This window comes from Manis pentadactyla, chromosome 3, assembly GCF_030020395.1.
Source record: "Manis pentadactyla isolate mManPen7 chromosome 3, mManPen7.hap1, whole genome shotgun sequence".
Lineage (NCBI taxonomy): Eukaryota > Metazoa > Chordata > Mammalia > Pholidota > Manidae > Manis > Manis pentadactyla.
In genome coordinates this window covers 78,128,617-78,137,869 of record NC_080021.1, presented here as the reverse complement: position 1 = coordinate 78,137,869, position 9,253 = coordinate 78,128,617, and the positions used below count along the sequence as shown (strand labels likewise).

Here is a 9,253-nt window from a genome sequence, read left to right as displayed (position 1 = left end):
TGTATCAGGATGAATTAAACTTTCATGCGGTTTAGATACAACATATCTTTGAAAAGCTAAATAAGCTTACTGACTGCTAAGTGTCTTTACATTAATTGAGTTTAATTTCCATATTACTGAACTTTATGGCTTATGCAACCACTGGACAATTTTTTCAAAATAATTTAAAATTACAGAAAGACAAAGGTCTCCAGTATCTATAAAATAAAAAAAAAAATCAATTAGAATTAAAACACCTTTAAGAAAACAGGCTAATTAATGGCTTAATCATTATAGTCATATCAAGAGTTGAAAAAATGAATTCTCTTGGAGTTTTTATTGCAATTTTGCCAGCAAATAATCATACTACTTAGAAGCTATCCACCAGACTTAAACCTTAAAACTCACATCTTAATTACCCATGGATGAAGGTTTTATGTCTCGACACTGGGTATAGCGCTTCCTTGAGGCTACTGATTTGAGAAGGGCCACCAGCTCATTCCCATCTGCTCAAACCCCGACTGAGCAGGCCTACCAACAATCCCATCCATCTGCACATTCATTCTGCAACAATAAAACATGACCTGGATAAAAAAAACCAACTACAAATATTCTAAAAGTTTTAATGTTTCTTTGGCAGAAAACCAGGGAATTTTTATCTTTAAATGAGAAAGAACCCACACAGATTCAGTTCCTCTATGCAATTCTTGCTTACTTGCATTTTTAATATTAGATTAAAAATAAGAAAAATATTATTACACAGAAAACATACATCTGGAGAATTACAAACTAAGAAAATGCAATGAAAAATACATAAGTTTCAGTCCCTTTTCCAGCACTCTTTTACAACTAGGCTTTCTTGGAAGGGAATTCACGAGCTATAATATTTGAGGAGATCCTTATCTGTAGGTTTTAGGATTTTCTTATCTGCCATATTCACCACCCATCCAGGAGCAAGACCGAAGAAAATCTGCCTCGGATCCTTTCGCATCCTGAGCATTTTGAAGAGCTCGTCTTTAGTGACGTCAGGTAAAATATAGCCATACTTCTTGGCGAGTTCAAGTCTTGCCTCAGGAAATGTGGAAGGGTCTGCCAAGTAACCACGATTCTTTGCATCAGTGTAATATGGCACCAGGACTTCAGGGGGGAGCATTCGCTTTGGAATGGGTTGTCCCCGCAGAAAGAACGGAACGGGTTTGCACAGAATGTCTACAAACATTTAAAAAAAGAGACGTAAATACTAGCTCTATACATAATGATTTTCTTTTAATTTTTAATTGTTAAATATTACTAATATGAGAACTTAATTCCAGTAACTTTTTTAAACAAATGAAATGCTTCATTTAAAAAAACTGCACCTTGGAAGTCAGTTACTCCTGAATTACTGAAGACTAATGAATTTCTACACATAGGTAACATCATATTTAAGTCCCATGCTTAAACACAAAACCTTTTTATGACATAACTGTCTTAAGAATATTATAAGATAGAGCTCAAGTGGCCACATCACTAACAAGAAATCCCGAAACAGAAAACTGAGTTGTCCTAACTGCAAGTCAAACAGCCGCAAGGACTTGTGAAATCTCATATGGCAGCCAGCCTGAGATGACGAGGAAGAGAAGATGACTGCAGAACACGCTCACCCAAACTCCTTGGGTCATAGAAGGCGGTAGTAACAACACCACCATGTTTTTCAATTGCAGCAATGGCTAGTTCAGAGGCCAACTGTACTTCAATATTAACTTTCGCCTTAAAGGTGTCAGCACCCTGTAATAAGTCAAAATAAAGTCTGTTAGTAGATAGCAGGGCCGAATGTAAATATGGCATGCTTCCTTTCTACCCTGTTTCCTCCTCTAAAGTGCCTACTTTAAGTACCTCTGCTTTGAGGTCCTATCAAAAAACAAGTTCTTTTACATTTTTTTAGGTCACCTTGTGTAACTAATTTTCATTCCCTGTAAGCAGGCACAACTATATTTTCATTTTATATATTTAGTAGGTAACAACATAAGCACCGATTCCAAGTACCTCATTAACAGTAGACCGTTTAATCCTCATAACCTTACGATAGAACCATTGCTAAACCAACTTCACAGATGGGGACACAAGTACAGAGATGTTAGGTAAGTTGCCCAAGATCACAAAGGTAGGATTCTATACCAGGATGTCTAGTCACAGCATCTGTTTTTTTTTTTCTTGCACAGAATGCTTACAGCAGCTTTATTTATAACTGTCAAAAACTGAAATCACCCAAGTGTCCATCCACAAGAGAATAGATGAGCAAACTGTGGTGAACAATGAAATACAGCTCAGCAAAAAAAACAAATGGCTGATGCATGCAACAGCACAGATGATCTCCGAACAGTATGCTGAGTGAAGAAGCCTTACCTACAAGAGGAGATAACTATGATTCTGTCCATTCGAAGTTATAAAATGTGAAACAATGAATCCAAGGTCAATTAGAACAGTGGCTGCCTGGGAGCAGTAGATTGACTGGCAAGAGCCATATGAGAAATATCTAGGGAGATGGAAATGTTCTATAACACAAAAGGTGTGTGTGGATATTATACACACACTGAAAATGAGATGGGAAGTCCTAAAAGGGAGCTCCTCATGCGCTACCACTGCCACCATTCCCAAACTCCAGCAGAAAGAATAAACCTAGTATTCCACAACAGAAAGAAGCTTGCTTTATACACCCAAGGAGGTCAGGTTATGGCAAAAGGAGGACGATTTTTTCTGCCCAGCAACAGCCAATGAGCAGCTGTCATCACCCTGAACTTTGTCTACTCCAGTGGACTTTCATTCTAAACAGCCCCTCCCAAGTCTCACTTTTTCTCTGTAAAAATAATATACACCTCTTCTTCATTCTCCAGGACTTAGGCCTATGACTCACTATGGTTTGCTTATCCTGAATTGCAATCCCTCTACTTCTCCCAAATGAACTCATTTTCTTGGTAGGATAACTGGGGCTATCTGATTTTTTAAAGGCAATTCAGTTATGTCCATTTATCAAAATTGTACACCCAGGATCATTGTACTTTTTTAAAAAATTAAAGTATCATTGATATACAATATTATGTTGGTTTCAAATATACAACACAGTGATTCAACATTTACCCATATTATCAAGTCCTCACCCCCTCCAGTGCAGTCACTATAATCAACATAGTACAATGTTACAGAACCACTAACTGTGTTCTCCAACAGCATCTGTGTTCTTAACTATAACACTGTGCTATATGATACAAATCAAAAACTTATCTTCCCTTTCCCTAAGTGGCCAAGAGATGGTTAAAGAGGAGGCCGACTGGACTGGACCCAGCAAAGACAAACCATCTGACACCGGGTATAAGCTTTGGAGGGATAGGCCCCCTCTGGGAAAAAGGCAGAAGAGGACAACAGAAATTCACCATTGATTTTACTATAGTCTCTAAAATGACAAAAAATAAATAAGTCTACTTTTCCTTGGAATGGTCAAACACTAAAAAAGTCCTGAACTTTCTAAAGTTCTTTCAGGTCACTTTAATTAGGATGTGCTATACATTACAACAGATTCTGACAAAAATTAAAACTGCGGCATTACCATTCTTTTTGTGGTGATAGAAATTTTTTGCTATTTTGGCAAAGCTGAAACAAGCTGACTTCCAATCAAGTTCCTTATATTAACTATGAATTTTTAATGTATTTCCAACATGTTTCACCATTTCTAAGACACATTTTTTCCCATCTATGACATTGGTCTGCACAGTTATAATCAATAACACATGACTCAATAAAATAAGGTCTTTTATTACCTGTGATTTTTAACTGCTATTCCATAAATTGCTTAACCATGTCCTTATCCTTGGGCACTGGGAGTTAGTTCCAGTATTTTCAGTATTATAAAATGTATTTTTAGGAATGTCTTTGTATCAGTTAAGTTTCTTTTATTTTTCCTGAAGAACATATATTCCCAAATTGATAGTTTTGTGCTGCAAGATTCAAAGTCTTATTATCCACTATTTACTGCAAATCTGAAATCCAGAAAAGGTTGACCAATTTATAGAGCTACAAAAATAGAGCTACAAATGATGGGTAATGATACTTACTGAATGACTGCCCTGGTGCAGTTGCCAGGATTATTTGTTTGTTTAATAGACAACACCTGAAGACTGTTGGAATGTGCAGTTTAATGGCTGATGCAGTCATGGGTTTATCTATGTTAATTTACACGTGTGCTCCCTTATACACCCAGAGCAGAATACTGGGGCTTAAGGATGCATTTGGAAAGCTTTTGTCCATAGGTTCATTTTTTCAAAGGAATCTCAAAGGATTTTTCATAAACATGTGCTTCCCTCTAGTGGACACTAAGTCACTTACATAGCTGTATTACTGACACCCAAGAAACAGCTGATTAACAATGTTCAAGTTTATTTGCTTATGAAACTCCTAGGCAATTCCTATAAATATAAAACTCCTTACTGCAATTAGAAAATTACAGCAATGAATTAAAGTACCTATTCTCACAGAACTATTACAATAAGGAAGGCAATGAAAAATAAATGCATTACTTGGTAATAAATGTCAGTGTTAATATATTCATAGAACAACACTTTGGGTAGGGTAAGGAAGACGATTTTGACTATGGGGTTAGGGGAAGGGGTGGAAGAGGTGTGAGCGCTCTTTTACAAAAGGATGTCAAAAAAGAACTTCCTGATGTGATGACATCTGAGCAGAGAACCAAAGGGACTGACGGAGCAAGATGAATGGAGACACACAAGAGCATTACAGAACCAGGACCCAGAGGACCCTCAATGAGAACATGCAAACTTTCTAAAGCTACAAGCGAGTGTAACACGATGGCTACTATGTAATGATTATATGACAACTCAGAAGGAATAAAGGCAGAGTGTTGATTATATGGAAATCATAAACAGCCTTCTGTGTAACTCCAAAAAATCTAATCCAGACTTACCTCCTCCACCAGTTGGACACCATAATCCCTTTTAAGTGGCTGGATGGTCACACCTCTCCCATTGACAAGTTGAGTTAAGTCAATAGGTTGAGTAGGATCAATTCGACCCAAATCAATCAGATATTGCAGTCTGTTGAGACTCAAAGGCTGATACTGGCGTCTGAAGCTACAGAACAAGGAAGTCACAGTTGGAAAACTCAAATTTATCTTTCAAATCAACTCAAAGCTCTGTACTGTGTTTTCTTTCATCAATTTAAATGGTTTAATAAACCCTCTTGAGAAGAAAAACACATAATATTGCTTGATTTTTGGTGATGAAACAAAACAAATATTTTCTTTGTTTCACTAAAAATAATTTGCCTCTCTAATCATTTACATAAATAACAAATTCGTGGAAATTTTAACCCACTATTTGAATTATACATTAATGGAGTTCAAAGTAACACTGGTAGTCATATATTAGGTGACTAAATGGGCCAGATTTTTATTTATATTATTGCTAAGCCTTTAAATGCCCACAAAAGCAAGTCTATTTACCTCCATTTAGCAGCTCTGAGTGCAACATCTGGGCCTTTTTCCTACTAATCCAGCCTAAATTCACTACCAAAAATGGTTCAGAGAACATTAGCAAAAGTTGCCTTAAAGTGAATTTAAATTTCTACCAAACTATTCTTTAGGTGACTCTCAATTAAAATTAGTTATTTTTACTTTAAAAAGCAAATCAACCTTACCTATGTCCTTCATTAAACCCATATTTTGGGATTCGGATATAAAATGGGGTCTGTCCTCCCTCAAAGCCCAGGCGGGGCCGGGTTCCTCTCTGCCGTTCTCCTTTGTGGCCTCTGCCACATTTTCTACCTCTTCTACGACCTCTTGGTCTTCTTTCCTACAAATAAGAGAATTTTAAGATCTACAGATGCATTTTTAAAAACTGTAGTTCTCCCTTTTGTTGTTATGCCATTCATTCATCAAACCAACCAGTATTAGCTAACACAACTACTATAGGCCAAGGACGGTTCTAGCTGCTCTAACCTCCAAACAATCTAAATCAGCATCTTTGCCTCTGAAGACATTGCTAATTCTTGTAATCAAAATCCAAGCTGTGTTTCAAAGGCAAAGTTCCAAAGATGGAATGGGAGAAAGGATTTCACCATAAGCTGAAATTGGAAAAAATCCTAGAATTAAACACCCATTAACAACGTTTACGTGATATGCAAGAACACTTATTTTGGAATTAACTGTAAATATATGTTATTTCATTTAAAGATACACCAAAACTTAAAAAAATTCACGAAAACAAGTAATTGATGTTTAAATTAACAGTATACCAACTAACACTTTTTCTAGCTGTGTTCTGTGATTTGCAGAAGAGACATTTAACTTAATCAATTCAAATCTTTCCCAAGTAGATAAAGGTATGCTGGGAAAGTAATTCATTTTAAACCAAGTTTGAATGAGACAATCACTCTAGTTTCTGCGACTTCGCTCCTCCGCCCTAATTAACACACTTACACTGTTAAATATACACCTTACTACAAATTGGAACCAAGTGGGAAGATTCGCCTCTAAGCAGTTACGGAGAAACGGGGCTCGGCAGCACTAAGTTCACCTCAACACCCTGGACTCCCCGCGAACCACCCGGAGGGAGGGCCGCTTCACCGCCCCCGTCCCCATGCGCGGCCCTGCACCGCCACCAGCTATTTACCGGTTTCCTAGAGCCTGGGTTCGGCTTTAGGTTGGCCAGGCTTACACGAGGTAAGGCCCGGATCAGGTCCAGGGCCCGGGCCCCACCGCTCTGCCTGAGACCTGCCATGACACAGCCAGCCAGTGCCTCCAAGAGCGCTCGGAGCCGCCTGGGATCCCACGTGGCCTCGCAGTCCTGCTCTACGACCGCGGTCCCGCCCCTGTCGCACTTCTGGCTGGATGCCGCGGGGCGCGCCTGGAGCCTGGACTCTGGCGACCGCCGAATCGACCACGCGGATTCCTCACCGTGGAGCTGCCTTTGGGCGGGGGCGGAGTCTTGCTTTGAGAAATGGTACTCGTACCGCGCACGGACTCTGGACGCTTTCTCCCGCCACACGGAAGCGCGCGTTGAAACGCTGTGCGTTGGAGACCCTGGGTCCCTGATGGGCCGGGCGTGTGTGGTCTCATAATCTGTAGTCTTTAAGGGGTAGTACCTTCTCTGATCTTAACGAGAATACAGTGACGCTAAATTATCAGTTTAGAGCTTCGCGAATTGCATGCACCCTTGAGATTCGAAAATAATACCAAGGATCCAACTCATAATACCTATTTCATACCGACCTGTGAATGGGCTTCACACGGTGCGTTCTTGACGAGTCACCGAGACAATCACCACTTACTATTAATGACAAGAGCCACGCTGGGCGCTTCCGCTGTGCCAGACGCATATTAAATCATCCTTATTCGATTTAACTATAGACAACTAGTGGAGGTAGATGTTTCAACCTTTTACACACTGAGGGTAAGGCTTGCCATGGTCAGGTAGGTCTCAATAAGCGGCAGAGCCAGGATTCAAAGCTAACTGCTTCCTATTATAAAAGTATTTTTTATAATATAAAATGTAGTATCTGCAGCACAAAATACATAACATTCGCTAAAAAAAAAAAAAATGAGTTTCCTTATTTTTCTCTGTGGCTTTTTCTTTTATTCTTATATTTCACTCTTGCTGGCGCTCCTCTTTGTTGCTATTAATGATCACAGTGAAGGTGAGAAATAAAATTTTGGAGCTCAGCTGCTTCTATGTTTAAACCTTTTAAAAATTATTTTAAGTCAAGTATAAAGTACAGAAAGTTTAATTCGTTCCTTTACCTAAGCAATTAGTTATGAGCAAGTCACAGAAGTTGTTACTGAAAAATACACATGGATAAAGACAGGATCTTTCTCCCAGGTTGTTTGAAATCTACTAGGGAAACTTCCCAAAACAATATTTTTTTTTAATTAAGTTTTTTTTTAAGAGTAGGCTTATTGTAAACTTAATAGCACAAATACAAGAAAGCCAGGTATATGACTTCTATAAAATAGTATTAAGATTAAATCCAGACTCTATTTAAAAGTCCAAAGAATATATAGGAAAAAAAAAATAGAAGCTAGTTTCTGCCTTTATGGGTTTCAGTTCAACATATTTAATCATCTGTCAGAAATTTCATACTTCTAGGAAGAAAGTTGCAAAATATGTTGCAAAATGTGCTCTCAAATTCCAAAAGATACGCATTTTTTTTCTCTATCTGGAAAATCTTTGCGTTAAGTAATGAACTTCTGGGTGAGTGTTAATACCAATAATGTTTTTTATCATGGAAAAAAATTTGTTGAATAAATAGGTTACAGGAAATATAAAACAATGTGCACACTTCTTGGAAGTAGATGCTCTTTGTTGTGTAGGTTATATAGTGATTGGTGGACATCAGCTAATAATAGTGGAAATAATAATTGTGGTTAATTGTAGGATAGCTGTTTGTTTATCCCATATCCAAAATTGTTGATGAAGCATATAAAACTGACAAAGTAATTTGATGAGTTTTCATCTGTGTTGTAAGAATGTAAATTAAGGATGTGTGATGTATAAGTCATCAATCCTTACCTTAAGCCTATAGAAGTTTTATAACATCATCACCGCCTGATAGTACTTATAAGCACTCACATGCTTGGGGTGTTGTGCTATAATTTGTTTAAATCATGTTGAGATCTTGTAATAAGAAAACATCTCAGCAACTATTTAAGGTCCATTCTGATTCCAGCTGCAGTTCATAAGGACCACTGAATCATTGATGATATAAAAAGAATGAAAGATGGTATAATTTGAAGTCCCTCAGGAAGGCCTCTTTCTCAAACACTCCAAATGATCTTCACCCACCTATTGCAGTGCCTTGACAGTCTTATCTACACAGATTAATTCCTTCGAGCTCATTATTTAAAATGAAAATTTTCAAAGTGGGTAGAGAATGGGAGTGGGGGAAGAAAATAAAAGTATAAATTTGCATGAGGTACTTGGCATGAACCCTAGTGATACTACACTATGAAGTGAAGTCTGATCATCTTAACTGTTTCTGAGATTAAAAAATGACAAAACAAAAACAAAAACATGAAACTCTCCCATCTAATCTCCCTAAATGAGATCATACGTTAAATAATATCTTGGCAGGGATGGGAACAGGGGGAGGAAAGGAGTTTCAGTTATTAGATTATTACTGACTTTTGCTATGAACCAAGAACAAGTTCTTTTTAGAATGGCACCAAGAATAGGCTAATTTTGTGATGACCCAAGTTGAGGAGCAGAAAACAACTGCAGGTGGAATTTTG

General features: G+C 37.9%; 1 protein-coding gene across 1 annotated transcript; it reads right to left on the bottom strand.

The window, feature by feature from the left end:
- Nucleotides 1-284: 284 nt before the first annotated feature.
- On the bottom strand, nucleotides 285-6,826 carry MRPL15 (mitochondrial ribosomal protein L15). The gene is made up of 5 exons (XM_036878938.2): nucleotides 6,639-6,826; nucleotides 5,665-5,819; nucleotides 4,934-5,099; nucleotides 1,623-1,746; nucleotides 285-1,188 (listed from the first exon to the last, which is right to left on the bottom strand). Exons 1-5 carry the CDS (start codon nucleotides 6,744-6,746, stop codon nucleotides 851-853), a joined length of 891 nt encoding a protein of 296 aa, XP_036734833.2. The 5' UTR covers nucleotides 6,747-6,826; the 3' UTR covers nucleotides 285-850.
- Nucleotides 6,827-9,253: the final 2,427 nt, after the last annotated feature.

What these genes read in the sequence shown, in the direction of transcription:
- MRPL15 (XM_036878938.2), bottom strand. Translation starts at nt 6,746, where the DNA reads ATGGCAGGTCTCAGGCAGAGCGGTGGGGCCCGGGCCCTGGACCTGATC. An exon ending in GTGTCCAACTGGTGGAGGAG is followed by an intron (nt 1,747 to 4,933) that starts GTAAGTCTGGAT and finishes GACTTATTACAG; the next exon opens with GGTGCTGACACCTTTAAGGC. An exon ending in CTATGACCCAAGGAGTTTGG is followed by an intron (nt 1,189 to 1,622) that starts GTGAGCGTGTTC and finishes AAATGTTTGTAG; the next exon opens with ACATTCTGTGCAAACCCGTT.